The sequence below is a fragment of the Erythrolamprus reginae genome, chromosome 8 (genome assembly GCF_031021105.1).
Source record: "Erythrolamprus reginae isolate rEryReg1 chromosome 8, rEryReg1.hap1, whole genome shotgun sequence".
NCBI classification, from domain to species: Eukaryota; Metazoa; Chordata; class Lepidosauria; order Squamata; family Dipsadidae; genus Erythrolamprus; species Erythrolamprus reginae.
Genome location: NC_091957.1, coordinates 11,209,834 through 11,230,266, shown reverse-complemented (window position 1 = coordinate 11,230,266; position 20,433 = coordinate 11,209,834). Strand labels below are relative to the sequence as shown.

The 20,433-nt window shown below is 48.5% G+C and overlaps 1 protein-coding gene across 1 annotated transcript in view; it reads left to right on the top strand.

The window, feature by feature from the left end:
• The window catches only part of STRBP (spermatid perinuclear RNA binding protein), a 104,279-nt gene extending 89,056 nt beyond the window's left edge, over window positions 1-15,223 (top strand). The window contains 5 exon segments of the mRNA XM_070758858.1: window positions 2,081-2,215; window positions 2,296-2,436; window positions 4,202-4,319; window positions 7,475-7,528; window positions 14,665-15,223. Coding sequence (XP_070614959.1) covers window positions 2,081-2,215; window positions 2,296-2,436; window positions 4,202-4,319; window positions 7,475-7,528; window positions 14,665-14,741 — 525 coding nt within the window. The 3' untranslated portion in view covers window positions 14,742-15,223.
• The last annotated feature ends 5,210 nt before the right edge of the window (window positions 15,224-20,433 follow it).

The following is a 20,433-nucleotide window of genomic DNA, read 5'->3' as shown; positions in this document are numbered from 1 at the left end:
TCCATCTTCCTTTCTTTTCCTTCCTCTCATTCTCCTCTCCTACTTTTCCTTCCTCCCTTCCCCTCATTCCCCTCTCCTCCCTCCCTCTCTGCCTCCCTCTTTGCATTTATTGTTTATTCTCTTTTGTGATCGAATTGTTTTTCCTTTTTGAAAAACCAAACGTGCCCTGCCAAGTTCTGGGCCCGGAGAGAAAGCCCAGGGAGGCCACCATTTCGGCCCCTCTAGGCACCAATGACCGACACTCAAAACCGAGTTGTTGTCGTTTCTTTCCACCTGAGACCTGCAAAGGTCTGTTTTCTACTCCCATCCCTTTTTCTGCCATTCTCTTTTTTCCTTTCCCTCTGTCCTTTTCCAAAAAGGAATAGAAATAAGCTGAATCAGGGGCTAGGTCGGACCAGAACGATTGCACCCACCCTAGATTTTGCGTGAGACCGTTTCGGTGGGTCGAGGGACAATCTCCCTGGGACGGCCGGCAGGTTACGTGACCTTCCTCTCATTCAGCATCCGAGCAGGCGCCTCCGAGTAACTGGAAACTTGGGCCTTGAGTATTTCTGGCCCAGGCGGGCAGAAAGGGTGGTGGTGTGAAAGATGCCAAGCTAGTCAGGCATTTGGGCAGCAGCCATGAAGGAGCCTCGGGCATCGCAGCCTGCACAGCCCCCCATACCAGTTGCCGTTTCCTGAAAATAGGTGGGGTGGGGAGAGAGAGAATCAGGTGTGAAACCATGCAGGAGGGGAAGGTTGGTGGGGGTGACTGCCTGCCCTTCTTGTATTAATTTCGCCAGAGCACTTTCTGTTCGGCTGATAGACAGATCTGGAGCTGTCCCTTCCTTCCTTCCTTCCTTCCTTCCTTCCTTCCTTCCTTCCTTCTTTTCCTCCTTCCTTCCTTCCTTCTTCATCTCTCTATCCATACATCTCTTTATCATCTCTATTTGCCTGTCTTCCTTCCTTCTGTCTATTCATCTTCACTTTTTGTTTATCTGTCCAGATCTCTCTCTCCTCCCCATCGCTCTTCTTCATCATCTCTTCCCTCTATCCATATTCTTTTCCTCCTTTCCTTCCTTCCTTCCTTCCTCTTCATCTCTCTATCCGTACATCTCTTTATCATCTCTATTTTCCTGTCTTCCTTCTTTCTTTCTGTCTATTCATCTTCCCTTTTTGTTTGTCTGTCCAGATCTCTCTCTCCTCCCCATTGCTCTTCTTCATCTCTTCCCTCTATCCATATTCTTTTTCTCCCTTCCTTCCTTCCTTCCTTCCTTCCTTCCTTCCTTCCTTCCTTCCTTCCTTCATCCAATTATTGCTGTATCACTCCCTCTCTATATCTCTTTATCTCTCTATCTACTTATATCTCTCTCTCGCCCTCTCTCTCTCTCTACCCTTTCATCCATCTATCCCCATATGTCTGTCTATCTACTGTTTTTCTTTTGACCTCTGAAATATATGGCTTTGGCTTTATTTTTTTTGGGGGGCATGCATATTATTTTGGGGGTGCAGTAGGTGAGTGTGGGACTGTATGTCCTATCGCCGCCACCTCCCTTCCCTTTTCTTGCTGCTGGCCAAGCGGCTGGCCTAACTATCTGGTCTGTCTGTCTGTCTGTCTACCTATCTTATCTATCTATCTATCTATCTTATTTATATCTGTCAATCTATCTCTAATCTACCTATCTATCTATCTATCTATCTATCTATCTATCTATCTATCTATCTATCTATCTTATCTATATCTGTCAATTTATCTATCTCTAATCTACCTACCTATCTATCTATCTTTCTATCTATCTATCTATCTATCTATCTATCTATCTATCTATCTATCTATATCTCTCTAATCTATCTATTTATCTATCATCCATCTATCTGTCAATCTGTCTATCTATCTCTTATCTATCTATCTATCTATCTATCTATCTATCTATCTATCTATCTATTTATCAATCAATCAATCACCTACCAACACACCTACCTATTTCCCTTCTGATTCACACCAATTGCGGGAGAAGAGAGTAGCCCTTCTCACCCAATGTTGCTGGGGATGAAACCAAGGCCCCTGGGCCTCCCCTCAAGCCCACTTTCCTCCTCCTAGGTCCGAACTCAGGGTCCCATCCTCACAGCCAGCGGCAAGAATCCGGTGATGGAGCTTAACGAGAAGCGGCGAGGCCTGAAATACGAGTTGATCTCCGAGACGGGCGGAAGCCATGACAAGCGGTTTGTGATGGAGGTGAGGAGGGAGGGTCCCCACCGGGCGTGGGGACTTCCCTCTGGCCCAGCCAAGGGGCCAATTGCCAATCTCGCTTCCAGGTAGAAGTCGACGGGCAGAGGTTTCGAGGGGCTGGCCCCAACAAAAAGGTAGCCAAGGCCAGTGCTGCCTTGGCGGCTCTCGAGAAGCTCTTTTCGGGTCCCAACGCGGCTGCCAATAAGAAGAAGAAGATTCTCCCACAGGTGAGAGGGAAGCCGTTCCCGTTTTAGGTATGGTTTGTATGAGACGTATGATTGTTTTTTATATTAAGGATTTTAAATTGTTTTTAACTATTGGATTTGTATTATTCTGTTGCTGTGAGCCGCCCCGAGTCTTCGAAGAGGGGCGGCATACAAATCTAATTCAAGATAGATTAGATAGATTAGATAGATTAGATAGATGGATGGATGGATACATAGATTAGATTAGATAGATAGATAGATAGATAGATAGATAGATAGATAGATAGATAGATAGATAGATTAGATAGATAGATGATAGATATATAACTAAATAGATAGATGATAGATAGATAGATAGATAGATAGATAGATAGATAACTAGATAGATAGATGATAGATAGATAGACACATAGATAGATAGATTAGATAGATAGATAGACAGACACATAGATAGATAGATAGATAGATAGATAGATAGATAGATAGATTGATTAGATAGATAGATAGATAGATAGATAGATAGATAGATAGATAGATAGATAAGATGGATAGATTGGATGGATGGATGGATAGATAGATAGATAGATAGATAGATAGATAGATAGATAGATAGATAGATAGATTGCGTCAGATGGAGCCGTGTCCCTGTGTACGCTTCCGAAATCAGCAGGAACCGAGAAGAATTGGGTGGGCGGGGGGGGGGGGGATTTGAGATGGAGAAGAAGGGAAGGAAGTTGAGTGGTGGCGGTGGCCTTGGGGTGGAGCTCTTGCTGCACGTTCAGGAGGCTGTGAGTTCAATAATAATAATAATAATAATAATTTATTAGATTTGCATGCCGCCCTTCTCCGAAGACTCGGGGCGGCTCACAATAATAATAAAAACAATGTTGCAGTGGAACAAATCTAATATTAAAAGGGAAAAAAACATAAAAAACCCCATCATTTAAAACCAAACAACACATACATATCAAACATAAAATATAAAAGCCTGGGGGAGGTGTCTCAGTTCCCCCATGCCTGGCGATACAGGTGGGTCTTGAGTAATTTATGAAAGACAAGGAGGGTGGGGAAAGTTCTAATCACTGGGGGGAGTTGATTCCAGAGGGCCGGGACCGCCACAGAGAAGACTCTTCCCCTGTGGCCCGCCAAACGATATTGTTTGGTCGACGGGACCCGGAGAAGGCCAATGACGAACTATGAATCAGATAAACTTCCACGAGGCTAAACCAGCACACTGCTCTTTTTATCTGTAGCACTAATTACAGCAGCCCCACCCAACCACAGGTGGCCTCACTTATCTCCTGTAATAATCCTTCAGTTGTTCTCTCCTATGCATCACTCTACACATGCGTGGATCTGTCATAAGTTCTTGTTCAGAATCCAGGGATGATAAGGATGATTGATCTCCTCCTGGGCTGTCTGCCAAACTCCCCTCTTCCCTGCCACTCACGCTTCCTTCGTCAGAGGAGCCTTCGTCGGTAGATTCTATCGGGAGCAAAACAGGCCTGTGGCATGTGGAGGTTTCCCCCACATCCACCTCCACATTCCTTGGGGCAGGAGCTGGGCCAGAGCCAACCACCAAATAGGACTGAGCTGGTCGCTCTGCTCTTGGAACAATCTCATTCTTCTGAATTGCAGCCCAATCGGTCCTGACCCTCCCCTACCTGCCTTCCTCAGGACCAGAATCCCCCCCCCCCTTTGAAGATTACAAAACGAAAGGAAGAGAGTCAACAGCAGTTAGGACCCTACTTTGTTGGGCTTCATCCTTCTTCGCCTCTCTCCACAGACCAAAGGAGGGATCGTCAATACAGCCATGTCTGCAGCGGCGCGAGGAAGAGGACGAGGGTCTCACATGCGGGGGGCGTTTGTCGGGGCAGCAGCGGCCACCAGTTACCTGGCACCAGGTAGAACCAGTCTGGGTTGTCCTGTGGTTGTAAGAGGGGAACAACAAGCTGACCTTCCGGGAATGAAAAGACTTTCATGAGTTGTCATGGCTGGTCCATATCTTCTGCTGAGATCTTCTAGAGCAGTGTTTTTCAACCAGAGTGCCGTGGCACACTAGTGTGCCGCGAGACATGGTCAGGTGTGCCGCGAAGTTCAGAGAAAGAAAACGAGAGAGAAAGAAAGAGAAAGCAAGCAAGAGAAAGAAAACAAGAGAGAAAGCAAGCAAGAGAGAGAAAGAGAACAAGAGAGAAAGCAAGAGAGAGAGCAAGAGAGAGAAAGAAAGCAAGCAAGAGATAGAGCGAGAAAGAGGGAGGGAAGGTGGGAGAGAGAAAGACGGAGGGAGGGAAGGAGAGAGAAAGAGAGCAAAAAAGAAAAGAAGGAAGAGAGAAAGAAAGAGGGATGGAGAGAGAGAAAAAAAGAGGGAGAGAAAGAGGGAGAAATAGAGCGAAAGGGAGGGATAATTTTTTTGTCCAATCTTTTTTTAGCTGTCCCCCCTCCCCAATGTGCCCCATGGTTTTGTAAATGTAAAAAATGTGCCGCGGCTCAAAAAAGGTTGAAAATCACTGTTCTAGAGAGCTGGAGTCCCATTTTTACCATATTTGGCATAGAAGACACATTTCCCCCCCACCCTAAAAGAGGGTGGAAATGTTAGTGTGTCTCATACAGCCGTTTTTTGTCCCCCAAATCCCCATCCCTCATGTCTTGTTTTTGCAAAAAATGGGCCAGTTTTTCACAAAAATAGGGTGCGCAGAGAGTTTGTGAGGCCTGCAAAGTGTTCCTGGGGGCTAGGGAGGGCAAAAACACGATGCGTGGGTGGTTTGGGAGGCCAAAAACTGGCAAAACTTTTCACAAAAACAGGACTTTCAGAAGGTTTTGGAGGCCCTTGGGAGCTAGAGAAGGCAAAATTGAGTGAAAAATGGGCCCAATTTTTTTTGCAAAAATGGGACGTGCAGAAAATTTCGGAGGCCTGTAGAGTCACCCTGGGGGCTGTGGAGGGCAAAAACGAGTGAAAAACGGGCCATATTTTGCAGAAGTGGGACGCGCGGAGGATTTGGGAGGCCTGCAAAGTGATCCTGGAGGCCAAGGAAAGCAAACCCTTTTATTTTTGGTTACCTCTTCAAAATCTTGGTGCTTCTTACATAGTCCAAACAATTAAATTGAGGTGCCCAAATTCCTCTGATCACACAAACACACACACACACACATCTTTTGTGCATTGGTCACACACTCAGGTCTCTTCGTACACGAGACAGCCCACACCCTTCTTGGAAAACAGCACAATTTTGGGGAGCTGACAGCACCCTTCATACTTGAGTTTATTGCAAGTATTTGTTGATGTTGGATGGTGTTGGGAATTGCTTCGTGTTTCATGCCAGGGGTGTCAAACTCAATTTTATTGAGGGCCGCATCTGGGCTGGGTTTGATCTTGGGGCCCAGGATGGGTGTGGCCAGTTTGGTGTCACTTGTGTCGGGAGCGCCTGTGGCGATCTGAGCACTCTACCAAAGAAAACAGGCTCCCAAGCTCCGATTTTCGCTGCGGTGGCCTCCTGCAACCCTCTGCCGGCAAAAACAGAGCTCCGGAGGGCCGCCCTCAGCCCTCCCAACCTCCGTTTTCAGTAGCAGTGGCACTGCAGCCCGGCCCTTCATTAAAGTCCCCAAATCTTAAAAGTTGCCAAATTTGGAGACCCCCCACTATATACAGTGATACCTTGTCTTACAAACGCCTCGTCATACAAACTTTTCGAGATACAAACCTGGGGTTTAAGATTTTTTTGCCTCTTCTTACAAACTATTTTCACCTTACAAACCCACCACCACCGCTGGGATGCCCCGCCTCCGGACTTCCGTTGCCACCGAAGCACCCGTTTTTGCACTGCTGGGATTCCCCCGAGGCTCCCCTCCATGGGAAACCCCACCTCCGGACTTCCGTGTTTTTGTGATGCTGCAGGGGAATCCCAGCAGGGGATTCCCAGCAGCGCAAAATTGGGCACTTCGCTGGCAACGGAAGTCCGGAGGTGGGGTTTCCCATGGAGGCGAGCCTCAGGGAAATCCCAGCAGCGCAAAAATGGGCGCTTCGGCTGGCAAAAGGGCTTGCACGCATTAATCGCTTTTCCATTGATTCCTATGGGGAAAATTGTTTCGTCTTACAAACTTTTCACCTTAATAACCTCATCCCGGAACCAATTAAGTTTGTAAGACAAGGTATCACTGTACTTCATCTGACCGAGAGCTACTACTAGTAAGTCCTTGGACTTATGATGATATAAGTCGCTAAACAATGTGTTCATTCAGCGAGCCATCACATGAACGGACCTGATTTTTCAACCACGTTTACAGCGTTCGTTCAATGAATCATGCATTTGTTAAATGAATCCTCTTGATTTTTAATGGTTGAAAGCTGGCTTGGATAGTGGTGGGATCCCACCGGGTCGGTAATCGTGCGCTTGGTGAACCGGTTTGCTCCCAACCGATCGTCAGAGCATCCGGTTGGCCCGAAGCAGCCCAAACCGGTAGAATCCCACTCCTGGGATTGGATGACCACAGGATGCTGGTAGCCTCCTAAAATATGACCGGTGGGCATCTCTGCCATGCCCGTTTTCATTTCATTTTCATTTTATTGGATTTGTATGCTGCCCCTGTCCGTAGACTCGGGGCGGCTAACAACAGTGGTAAAAACAACATGCGACAATCCAATACTCAAGAAGCTAAAAACCCTTATTTTAAAACCAATCATACATACAAACGTACCATACATAAAGTGTAAGAAGCCTAGGGGGAAAGAATATCTTAATTCCCCCATGCCTGACGACAGAGGTGGGTTTTAAGAAGCTTGCGAAAGGCAAGAAGGGCGGGGGGCTATTCTAATCTCTGGGGGGAGTTGGTTCCAGAGGGCCGGGGCCACCACAGAGAAGGCTCTTCCCCTGGGTCCCGCCAAACGACATTGTTTAGTTGACGGGACCCGGAGAAGGCCCACTCTGTGGGACCTAATTGGTCGCTGGGATTCGTGTGGCAGAAGGCGGTCCCGGAGATAACCTGGCCCGGTGCCATGAAGGTTTTTGTCCTCCCTGTCCACTTGGGAGGATCTGTCACCGTGTCTCGTCTGCTTCCCTTGTAGGGTACGCAGCACCGTATGGATACAACGCGGCAGCCGCCGCTGCACCAGCTTACGGTACGTCCTTCCCTTTTCCTTGTCTACGTGTATCTTCCCATTTTAAGGCCAGCTTTTTGGGGGGGGGGGAAGGGGAGGCCTAGCAGGGTCCTCTCTAGACGGCCATCAGCCAAGCTGTCCTTCTCGCCGTGGCTTGTTCCTCCCTGATTTGCTTCTGCCTGACTGCGAAAGAGCTGCTCGACCTAACTGCCTGCTCCCTCGTTCCCCTGTGCCACAACCCATAGAACCGTCCCCTTCCTGCCTTCTGAACGGCCACCTTGCGCGCCATTCAAAGCTGCTCAAAGGGCCAAATCTTCCTCCCATCTCAGAGTTGTTGGTGTTCTGACCCAGCTCTCCAAACACAACAACCCTTCAAAGATTCCTTTATCAGGAGCACCGACAACCCCGGCCAAAAGGTTTCTCTCTCAATGCAGGCTAAAAAGTCGGTTTGTTCGTCCGGGAGATGAATACTGTATTTTTCGGAGTATGAGACACATTGGAGTATAAGAGGCAGATTAATTTTGGGGGGAGGAAAATAGGGAAAAGAATCTGCTTCCCAGGTATTCATCTGGCTAGTGTCCTTAGTCTGGTCAAACTTCAGCACATTATTTTATCCCCTGGTTAGGGCTTTAAAAAAAACTTATTTGGTGAGAGTAACAATGAAAGAGCTTGCAAGCCAGTAAGAGATGGAAAGAAACATTTGGAGAAAGTAGAGCAATGAAAAAAAAAACCCTGCAAAGACTTAGGGCTTGGAAAACATTCTTTGCAGAGAGTAACAGTGAAAGAGCTTGCAAGCCGATAAAAGCTGGGAAGATCGTTAGCACCTGGTTAGGGCTGGAAAGAAACCTATTCAGAGCAAGTTAGAGTAATGAAAAAAAAAACCTGCAAAGACTTAGGGCTTGGAAAACATTCTTTGCAGAGAGTAGCAGTGAAAGAGCTTGCAAGCCGATAAAAGCTGGGAAGATCGTTAGCACCTGGTTAGGGCTGGAAAGAAACCTATTCAGAGCAAGTAGAGCAATGAAAAGAAAACCCTGCAAAGACTTAGGGCTTGGAAAACATTCTTTGCAGAGAGTAGCAGTGAAAGAGCTTGCAAGCCGGTAAGAGTTGGGAACATTGTGAGCACCTGGTTAGGGCTGGAAAGAAACCTATTCAGAGCAAGTTAGAGCAATGAAAAAAAACCCTGCAAAGACTTAGGGCTTGGAAAACATTCTTTGCAGAGAGTAACTATGAAAGAGCTTGCAAGGTAAGAGCTGGGAAGATCATTAGCAGCTAGTTAGAGCTGGGGGGGGGAGCTACATTCAGAGTATAAGACGCACCCAAATTATCAGCCTCTTTTAGGGAAGAAAAAGTTGGGTCTTATACTCCAAAAAATATGGTAGTTGTCCACCACATCTATTCATCTCCGTCCCCTGCCTTCTATCCCCAGAGCTTCGCTAGCAGTGGTGGCTCTTCCGTCCCAAGGTCCAGCCCATAGATTTCCACTGCTCTCCTCTCCTCTGCCTTCCGTGCATCAGGCACAGGACCCAGCTGTTCTTCTTTATCATCACCCACCTCAGATCTCACTCTTCATCCAAGAGTTGACAGACAGACCCAGGCTCCGCCTCTTTCTACCAGCTCCATGCCCTCTTCCCTCTCGGAGCTCCCAGGTTGCCTTGATGCTGGTCCTGACTGCCACGCCACTTCCTTGTTGGGGCCGGCAGTCCACAGGCCACAGCAGTTGGCTTCTCTCCCGCCTCCCCTCTGTAGTCCTGGCTTGCAAAGGGCAGGGTCACCTCTTGGACTGAAGTCCCGAGATACTGCAGGCTACCCTTTGGCCATCTGGCACCTCCTCTGCAGGGCTGGGCCTTCCATTGCATTTCCTATTGTCCACCAATTTGTCTGGGGATGGATGGGAATTCTCCACCATCCCGCCTGGAGAGGCACCAGATTGAAGAAACATAGCCAGTGCAGTCCTTGATATTTGTGCCTCTACCCCCCCCCCCTGCAAGGAGAGTAGAGGAGGGGCTGTTAGTTGCTGCTCAGCCTAATTCTGCAGAGTCCAGAGCCCCCAAAATTTTTCAGCTACAAGGCACCAACTGGCTTTGCTTTTGTTTCAAGAGTCAGCGAACCAACTTTTGAATTTGTAGAAGCCAATGTTTTCTAACTCGGAATTCTCTTTAAGAATTCCCCTGCGCCTCGGACTTTTGTCCATGATGGAGCCCCAGAATTTCTCCTGCTAAGTGAAACGTTTGTTAAGTGAGTTCCCCCCCCCTTTTACGATCTTGGCTTGCCATTATTGTTAAGAGAATCCCTGCAAGCTGTTAAGTTAGCATCACCGTAGTTAGGCGAATCTGACTTCTCTGCGGATTTTGCTTGTCAGAATTGACCCTGGGACGCTGTGACCACCATAACTATTGAGTCAGTTGCCCAGCAGTCTGACCATGGGGGGAAAAATGGCCGTAAGATTGAAAAATGGCCGTAAGTCCCTGTTTTCCAGTGATGTTACTTTGAACGGTCACTAAATTTATTATTTATTTATTGATTTGATTTGATTTGATTTGATTTGATTTGATTTGTATGCCGCCCCTCTTCGTAGACTCGGGGCGGCTAACAACAGTAAAAAGACAATATGAACAAATCTAATATTAAAAGTAATGTAAAAAACCCCAATTTAAGAAACCAATCATACATACGGACATACCTAATTTTATAAGCCTAGAGGAAGGGAATATCTCAGTTCCCCCATGCCTGACGACAGAGGTGGGTTTTAAGGAGCTTACGAAAGGCAAGGAGGGTGGGGGCAACTCTGATATCTGGGGGAAGTTGGTTCCAGAGGGTCGGGGCCGCCACAGAGAAGGCTCTTCCCCTGGGTCCCGCCAAATGAACTATTGCAAGTTGAGGACTACTGTCCTGACTCCACCATTGTTGGAAAACCCACCCGTTGCAATGCCCAGGAGCCCCCACCCCTATCGTTTTCTCCTCCCCAAGCCAGGGGAGGAAATGTTCTTACTCCCAACCTCAACAGATATTTCACTGCCACCCTCCTGGCAATCCTCGGTTTAAAAAAAACAACAAAAAACTTTGAATAATTTGGGTGGGTGGGGATGAAAACAAGCAAGAATTGGCTCTTTGATGACTTTGAATGTAGTTTTATGCAGCAAAGGGGGGGGGGTGGATAGGCTTTGGAGTCAGCGATGGCCGGTCTCGCGTCCAGTCGCTGGGCGCTTTGGTGGGCCCATGGGAGACGGGGAGCTGCCCGTTGTGGTCTGTGCGTGGTCTGTGCTTTGATGGGTTTGTGTGCCAGATTTGAAGCGCGACAGCATTGCCCCGAACTCCTCCGGAAGTGGAGCTTTGAATCTCCCTCTTCTTGGGAGTTCTTTAGCCCGGGGACACCCCGCCAAAATCTAGAACACTGTTGGCAAACCTTATCAGGATTGAGTGCCGAAATGGGAGCGTGCGCATGTACAGGAGAGCACCGGGAACCAAAAGAGCAGCTCCCCAGCGTACACACGCGGTGGCGCAGAAAAACCGGAAGGGGAACTGGAAGACCAGTTCTCCGTGACGCATGTGTGCGCTGGAAAGCTGAGTTTCCGGTTTCCGCTGCACGAAGACTAGCGGGCTAGCATGCCAGAAACTCAGCTTTCCGGTGTGCGCATGCACGACGGGGATCTGCTCTTTGGTTGGTTGGTTTGTTTATTATTTAATTTTGTATGCCGCCCAATCCCGAAGGACTCTGGGCAGCTTGCAATAAAAGTTTTAGAGGCTGTCCAGGCTGAAAATAAAATGCAAGGGCCTGTGTGCAGCCCCCATGCCCCATTTTGGCCAGCAGGGTGCTGCAGGAGGCTGTCCAGGCTGAAAATAGAACACAAGGGTCCGTATGTAGCCCCCACGCCCCAATTTGGCAAACAGGGTGCTGCAGAAGGCTGGAAATAAAACATGAGGGCCCGTGTGCAGTCCCCGCACCCCATTTTGGCCAGCAGAGTGCTGCAGGAGGCTGTCCAACCTGAAAATAGAACACAAGGGCACGTGTGCAGCCCCCACGCCCCATTTTGGCCAGCAGGGTGCTGCAGGAGGCTGTCCAGGCCGAAAATAGAACACAAGGGCCCGTGTGCAGTCCCCACACCCCATTTTGGCCAGCAGGGTGCTGCAGGAGGTTGTCCAGGCTGAAAATAGAACACAAGGGCCCGTATGTAGCCCCCACGCCCCATTTTGGCAAACAGGGTGCTGCAGAAGGCTAGAAATAGAACATGAGGGCCCGTGTGCAGTCCCCGCACCCCATTTTGGCCAGCAGGGTGCTGCAGGAGGCTGTCCAAGCTGAAAATAGAACACAAGGGCCCGTATGTAGCCCCCACGCCCCATTTTGGCAAACAGGGTGGTGCAGAAGGCTGGAAATAGAACATGAGGGCCCGTGTGCAGTCCCCGTACCCCATTTTGGCCAGCAGGGTGCTGCAGGAGGCTGTCCAAGCTGAAAATAGAACGCAAGAGCCAGTGTGCAGTCCCCACGCCCCATTTTGGCCAGCAGGGTGCTGCAGGAGGCTGTCCAGGCCGAAAATAGAACGCAAGGGCCTGTGTGCAGCCCCCACGCCCCATTTTGGCCAGCAGGGGGTTGTAGGAGGCTATCCAGACCGAAAATAGAACGCAAGAGCCAGTGTGCAGCCCCCACGCCCCATTTTGGCCAGCAGGGAGCTGCAGGAGGCTGTCCAGGCTGAAAATAGAACACAAGGGCCTGTGTGCAGCCCCCACGCCCCATTTTAGCAGGGCCCTGCAGAAGGCACCTGTCTCATCTGCCATCCGTTCCATCTGTCCCACCCCCACCCCCGTCGGCCCACGGAGGACAACTCCAATTTCGATTCAGCCCGGGAAGAAATCCACTTTGATACCCCCTGTTTTAAATGCTATTGCTAAAATATATTGAGCCAGTGAGAAGGGGCGCTTGTGGATCGGAAGGTCAGCAATTCAACTGTTTGTATCTCTAGTGTCGCATAACGGGGGGGGGGGGGGGGAGGAATGCCTCAAAATGGCCAGAGGTCCAACTTTGGGTGGGGGACTGACATGCAGCTGTTTTCCTCTGCAGCTTCCCCACCCCTGCTAACTCAGGCGGCCCATGGCTGACTCCAACAGGCTTACGTAGAGAAAAGCTGCCCTCCTTTACTGCATAAACATTTCCCATGGGTCCCTCCGTTGGTTTGGTTTCTGTCCTTTGGAGAAATGCCTGCCTGGTTGGTTGTGGTGCTGAGTTTTTGGGGCTGTGGGGCTGATCCTTGATTTTGCAAAACCTTCCTTTCCTTTTCCCCCCCCCCCCTCTCTCTTCTTCTTCTCTGCCTGCGTGAAGCTGTTTTTGCATGTCGGGGATGGGTGTGGGTGGGAAAAATTTCACTCGGACCATGTCGTTCCTTTTGGAAAACCTTGCTGTTGCTGCTTTCTGATTTCTAAAATAAAAAATAAATCCCCAGACACGTTAGATGGGGGGGGGGGAGGGAACACGATTCAGAGAGATCATCCAACAGAGGGAGGGGGAAAGCTTCTCGTTTTGGGACTTTAAATCCGAACCCGAGCATCTCCCAAAGATTCTCGCGAGGCCACAAGAATTTTTTTTTTTTTTAAAAGAAATATTTAGGCAAAAGAAAACCTTCAAAGTCCCCTGCCCCTCCCTCTCCTCCTGCCCTTGATCCATCCGAGGAAAGAATCGGTCACCCTGGGTTGGAAGTCAGGCTGTGCCGTATGGGTTTGCTTGTCCGCAGCTTCAGAGGTGGGCTGCTAAGGTGGAACATAGAAACTTAGAAGACTTGACGGCAGAAAAAGACCTCCTGGTCCATCTAGTCTGCCCTTATACTATTTCCTGTATTTTATCTTACAATGGATATATGTTTATCCCAGGCATGTTTAAATTCGGTTCCTGTGGATTTACCAACCACGCTTGCTGGAAATTTGTTCCAAGCCTCTACTACTCTTTCAGTCAAATAATATTTTCTCACGTTGCTTCTGATCTTTCCCCCAACGAACCTCAGATTGTGCCCCCTTGTTCTTGTGTTCACTTTCCTATTGAAAACACTCCCCTCCTGAACCTCTTATTTAACCCTTTAACATATTTAAATGTTTCGATCATGCTCCCCCTTTCCCTTCTGTCCTCCAGACTATGGTGGTCACAGGAACAGTGATGTGTGCTGCCCCCCCCCCCCGTGGCTCTGAGTGCTAGCTGAGTCCAGCACAATTACGCTACTGCACCTGGGCAGGTAGCAAAATCGCGCATGGACCTGCAGGGGCGCCCACGGCTCCGCTAGCACTCAGAGCCATGGAGACGAGCACCCGTCACCGTTCCACCTTAGCAGCCCACCTCTACGCAGCTTAGGAATCAGGATTGGGGATGGGGGACATGCCAAGCTCTTGAATTGGAAACTCGTTGGATCCTTTTCCTTATGAAGAGTCCGTGGGGAAGGAATGGACCACTTTGGTTTTTGGGAATGGTGGCGGATGGGACTAACTGACCCATAGACTAGGGGTCAAATGCTTCCGGTTCGCTCGTGCTTGTCGATCATTGAAGAGCCGGTCGCGAAGAGCTGCAAATTTTTTTACTACCACACTGTGGCCGTGGCTTATTGTGTGGGTGTGGCTTAAAGGTCATGTGACTGGGTGGGAGTGGCTTATCAACCAAGATAAGTTTTCCAATAGGGGCTCGGACTCTTTTTCAGTTTATTTATTTGAATAGCCACAAAAAAGACAAATGATAGCGTTATTTGTTGAGGAGCAGTCACATTTGAAGGTTTTGTCCTGAATCCTCAAAGTTCACAGATTAGGCCTGGTAGGGGGCAATATCCCATTACTGGAAGACAGCGCGAGACTCCGCCCACCTGCCCAGACACCGCCATTTGGGCTCTTCCACAGAACACTTTGCACATGTGCAGAGGGTAAAAGAACCCAAATGGCGGCATCCGGGCAAGTGGGCGGAGCCTCACAGTGCCTTCGCGAGTGGCTCTCTGATCATCGACAGGCACGAGCGAACCAGGAGCAATTCATTCGCTCTACAGCCCCATCTGTCGTCTGATGGTGAGATGAATTAGGGGACCAAACCCATTTGCTTTCCTTCCCCTCCTCCTCTTCCTCCTCCTCCTCCTTCTTCTAGCTTACCTTTCTCGGATACTTAGATTTACCCAAGTGCTCTCGGTTTCTTCCTTCCCTAGGTCTTCCCAAGAGAATGCTCCTGTTACCAGTTATGAAATTCCCAACTTTTCCAATGCCCCATTATTCGTTCTTTTAGCCTTCGGCTGAGACCAACTCTCTCTCGACCGGCTTCCATAAACCTAAGACAGGATGTTAGAAGGAGATGGGAAACAGGACACTCAAGCTAGCCTAACCTACCTTTTAATCCTGGTTTTCTTGGAAACACACGACACACTTGAGCAAAAAGCATTTGTAAACAATCCACCTTTTTTCCAGTCTTTTTTTAATTTTAACGGAACGCGAGCTTAGTTCTATCTTTAAAAACTTGAAGAAAAGAAAAACAAACCAACATACATGAAACTATGGTCTGTGAAAATGGTTACCTCATTTTTTTCCCCCTCCCTCTTCACCTCCAAAATAACTTATATATATATATCTCAACCTTCTGTGATAGGGAATAAATTTAGATGCTCTGTTTTTAACTGAACGGAATCCGAATTATGTAAAACCTTAAAACTTGTGAAGGATGTATAGAATATATATAAAAAAGATCACAAAATAAAACCAGTTTTTGTTGTACAGTAATAGAGTTTTTTTTTTAAAAAAAACCTGTTTCCTAATACTAAGCCCTGGACCCACATTTTACAATTTTAGGGTTATGTGATGCATTGCGTTTTGTTTCGGGGTTCTTTTGGTGGTGTTCTTTTTTTTAAAAGAAACTGACATGCCAATAAATTACTATTTAAGAAATGAAAGGAACCTAAAGGGTTAGTTTTATAATCAAGGAAATTTGTCTTAAGCAGTGCATAAGACCTCCTAGGATGCCTGTCTTCAAATCAAGAATATCTTTCTTTGCACATATCTGGCATATGAGCCACGGTGGCGCAGTGGTTAGAGTGCAGTACTGCAGGCTACTTTCTGCTAACTGCAGGCTGGCTGCAATTCGGCAGTTCGATTCTCACCATCTCAAAGTTGACTCAGCCTCCTGTCCTTCCATCCAAGGTGGTTGAAATGAGGACCCCAGATTGTTGAGGGCAAGAGGCTGACTCTGTAAACCGCGTAGAGAGGACTGTAAAAGCACTGTGAAGCCGGATATAATAAGCGTTAAGTGCTATCGCTATAAGTAGGACTGCCTATCTGTGTTCTGTACCTGGCCATCCATACCTGTGGCTTTCTCCTAAGCCAGTGATGGCGAACCTAGGCCACAGGTGGCACGCAGAGCCATATCTGCTGGCACGTGAGCTGTTGCCCTAGCTCAGCTCCAATGTGCTTCTGTGTGCCAGTCAGCTGATTTTTGGCTCACACAGAGGCTCTGGAGGGCATTTTTTGCTTCCAGAGAGCCTCCAGGAGGATGGGAGAGAGCGTTTTTATCCTCCCACAACTCCAAGGAAGCCTTTGAACCTGGGGAGGGCGAAACATGAGCCTACTGGGCCCACCAGAAGTTGGGAAACAGGCTGTTTCCAGCCTCCAGAGGGCCTCTGAGGAGTGGAGGAAGCTGTTTTCGCCCTCCCCAGGCATTGAATTATAGGTGTGGGCACACACATGTGTGATAGCACACGCCCACATTCTTTCGGCACCTGGGGAAAAAAAGGTTCGCCATCAATGTCCTAAGCCCTTTTGAATCGGTTTTTTTTAAAAAAAAATTGGGATTCTCGGTTCTGATTTCTTTTTGACTTGGAACCAAAAACAAGGGCTTGGAATCCATCGAGGGTTTCTATTCATCAGTTCCAAAAATTTCATGAAAGCCGCTTTGCATTAAGCCAGCCAGAATATTTGACGGAAAACCAATTGCAGAGATCAAGGTCGCCTCCAGACCATTAGATTGCATCGTGTAATGCAAGGATTCCAATTGCTCAGACTTTTTTTAAAAAATCAGACCTTTTAGTTCAAAAGCTGTTAAAAGAAACCCACCTCGAGTAAATCAAAACGGTTCTTGTGGCCTCTTTTTAATAGCCCGTCAATGCGTTTCTCCCCATCCACCAGGGCTTAAAATAAAAACACCATGGTTTCACTGCTCGGCAGCCTTGTTCAATTCTAAGAATCTGAAGCAGCAACAGCCCCCATGAAAACTCGCTATTTTAATTGTCCGGTCTCGTCCAGCACTGCTGTGAATAGTTCAGTGTTTCAGCCATAGGCCGGTATCGTGCCTCCACCTCCTCCTCCTCCTCCTCCTCGAATTTCCATACTCAAAAACGCTCGTTCACGCAACAGGGCAACCCCCAAAAAACATCTTTCCCTTCTTCCCAGCAAGGTCCCCGACTGTCCTTGGGGGTGCCCTACCGATATTAGCGGCCGTGAACGAGGGAAGGATGATTGGTTATTAAGGCATCACCTCCCCACCCGAACGCAAGCGACCCGTTGTGGCTCTTTTCAAAAGTCACCCAACTGTGGTTCCTCTCCCCTTTCAAAGCATGTTGACTTTCCAAGGATACGATGGACAGACTTTCTGGGCAGCGGGGGGTTACGGAACGGAACCGGGGTGGGGGAATGGAGAGAACAGGAGCGGTCCGTCCTCTGAGCGAGTCGAGGTGACGGAGAACCTCGGGGCCAAAAGAAAGGAACCACAGCTGGTTTTTGGAAAGGAGAAAGGAAAACGCAGCATAAGCTGCCCATGTTGGCTGTGCTTCTCGGAATGTGCTCCATTTATTGTCCCCCCCACTCCCCCGTCCTCCTTGGTGGTGTAGTTCCTTCTCGCTTGCCGTTTGGGGTGGCGATGCTTTTAATCCAACCTAGGAATCCTTCTGTTCCTTCCTTCAAAGGGGAAGGGTGGAAGACGGGGAGGGCCGAGACCCTAACCCTCCCTCGGGAGGGTTGTCTTTTCCACACATTGGTTAAAGAAACACGGACTGCCTGCTGGCCTATGGATGAAAAGGCGCCCATCGTGGAGCTTGGAAAAGCATGGCGGTCGATCGGAGGATCCCCAGGTCAATTCGTTCCTTTGCAATTTGGCGGTTGCATTGATTCCCGGAGGGGCGGCCGTTCTGTGAAAGGCCACCAAATTCTTCCCGCCCACTTTTCTAAATCGTTTCCCCAAGCGCAAAAGTTCTGGAGAAGTTGGTTCCTGGAGTGGTCCTCTCGTGGCAGCCGGTGGCTCTTTTGAGCGCTCTGCTTTTTCCAACGCAATGGCCGTCATTTCCAATAATTGACATGAAGTCATTTTCCCCCCTCATCCCCCCCCCCTTCCTCTCCATTTATTTATCGATTGATTTGTCATGTTGGGAGTTTTTACTAACCACATCGTAACTTTTGCCGAGTTGCTGCATATTTTACATTTCTCTGCTTTAAATCGGGATGGGGAGGAACAAATCCATTATTCCTAAGTTACTTTAGTTGTGGTGTTTGTGTGTGTGTGTGTGGTGTGTTTCAAATCCAGAACAATCTTTGCCTAGAAAAGGGAGGGGGTGTGGGCATTTGGGAAGTGGCAAGAATTGTATTTCCCGCATACTCTGTTGCAATGGAAACTCCACCCACAGCTGGAAAGAGCAGAGAAATTGAAGGAGCGCTGTCCCATTTTTTAAAATTAACCTTCCTTTTTTTCTTCTTCTTCTTCCTCCTTTCCTCCCCCTTTCCTGCCTCTCTGCTCTTTCTTGTGCCGTAGGTGGCTGTTTCATTGACAGTCCTTACTGCCAGCCACTTGATGTAACACCTTTTATAATTCACTTGGGGCCTCAGGAATTCTTCTCTGACTTCTAAAGCAAAGAGGTTTGCCCACCTCCAAAGGTGCTTTTCCCACCCGCGAATTGCTAACGGACACTTGGAGGGAGGGGAGGGAGGGAGGGGCGGTTTGTATTGGAATCTTTTAAAAATCCTCAGACTTCCTCCAGCACCCCGATAGCAATAGGCCACCTTCACCTCTCCACAACCCTGGCTCTTGAAAATCACAGCAATAGTAGATAAGATAAGAGTGGCGTCTTCCGACGGCCTTTTTTAATGCTTTGCACTACGGATCAGGTCTTGGTTCAGCGGTAAGCCTCTCCCGTCCAGTCGAATCTAGCTAGCTGAGCTCAGGAGGACGCGAGCGGATATTTTCAAAGGCAGAACACAGGACGTTTCGGGGAAACCGAAAATAGCCGCCGTATTCCTGGCTGGTGGGAAGTCGCTGGAATGGTGGCGGTCCTGCGGAACCTGAAAATAGCCGCCACATTCCTGGCTGGTGGGAAGTTGCTGGAACGGTGGCGGTCCTGCAACTCGGAATTTGCTCCGGAAGGTGACATGGGCTTCGTTGAGCGATTAGATGACGTTCAACCCAGCAGAATGGACTTAAAAGGAAGCCCAACTGCCCCGAGAAAAAGTTGAGAGGAGGATTTTGCTATAACGAAAAGGCTACCCGGAGCTCGCAACCGGAGCGATGGGCTCAGGGAAGGTAGAGAGGGCGAATTGAGAAGGTGAAGTCCTTGTGATGGGCTCCTTCGTTGACTCTGGCGGGAGAAGTTGCCCCTGGATTGTGCCTTCACTACCAAAAGAGAGGTAGACTTCTACCTGTGAATCTTTTTTTTTTGAAGCAGTTCCTTTTTCCATTCGCCCGGAGCCATTCGTATGATGAAAATAAGCCGAAAGGTAGAAACCGTAAAACTAAAGTCACAGAGAATTAGAAAGGGTGAGCAGCTTAAAAACACTAGAGATTTATTTATTTTCCTGCATTTTTGCTATCTCGCAACTTCTTCGTACCCAACGCCAATGTTTCCCCCCTCCATGTCCTTCTCAATGAAATGTGATGTAAATATTTACAGGGGACATGCTGGATTCTAAAACAAAACAAGCTTACTCAGATATTTTTATGAGGTGGGGGGAGGAGGGAGGGGAGAATATATTTATTTATTGGGATAAAGACCAAACAGAGTTGTATCTTGACTTTCCAACTGTTAGTTAGCAAGTCTAACAGGGATTACCTGGGCAGGAATGGGCTTTACGGTGGCATACAATGCTCCCTGGTTGAGTTAGGGTAGGACTTAAGTGGTTTGAGTTGCACCCAGAAGGGATTTGCTTGGTGCTTTCTGCAGGCGGCTGCCTGAGTTCTCAGCTATCGCGGCAAAGGTTGTGGGAGATTTGAAGCAGGAACAGAAGGCCCAGTTTGCATCCGTCAGTCAGGGGTCTACTACTACAGTGGTACCTCTACTTACGAATTTAATTCGTTCCATGGCCGGGTTCTTAAGTAGAAAAGTTCGTAAGAAGAAGCAATTTTCCCCATAGGAATCAATGTAAAAGCAAATAATGTGTGCGATTGGGGAAACCACAGGGAGGGTGGAGGCCCTGTTCCCTCCCAGGAGATTCCTAGAGAGACCCCACAGAGGCTTTTCCCTGCCTTTTCCGGCCCTGTTTCCTCCCAGGAGATTCCTTGAGAGGCCCCACAGAGGCTTCTCCCTGCCTTTTCCGGCCCTGTTTCCTCTCAGGAGATTCCTTGAGAGGCCCCACAGAGGCTTCTCCCTGCCTTTTCCAGCCCTATTTCTTCCCAGGAGATTCCTTGAGAGGCCCCACGGAGGCTTCTCCGTGCCTTTTCCGGCCCTGTTTCCTCCCAGGAGATTCCTTGAGCAGCCCCACGGAGACTTCTCCCCGCCTTTTCCGGCCCTGTTTCCTCCCAGAAGATTCCTAGACAGGCCCCAGGGAGGCTTCTCCCTGCCTTTTCCGGTTACAGTTTCAGAGGCTCGGGTTCGTAAGCGGAAAATGGTTTGTGAGAAGAGGCAAAAAAAAATCTTGAACACCTAGTTTGTGTCTAGAAAAGTCCATTAGTAAAGGCCTTTGTAGGTAGAGGTACCACTGTACTTGTCTTTGGTTCATGTTGAGATGCCTTC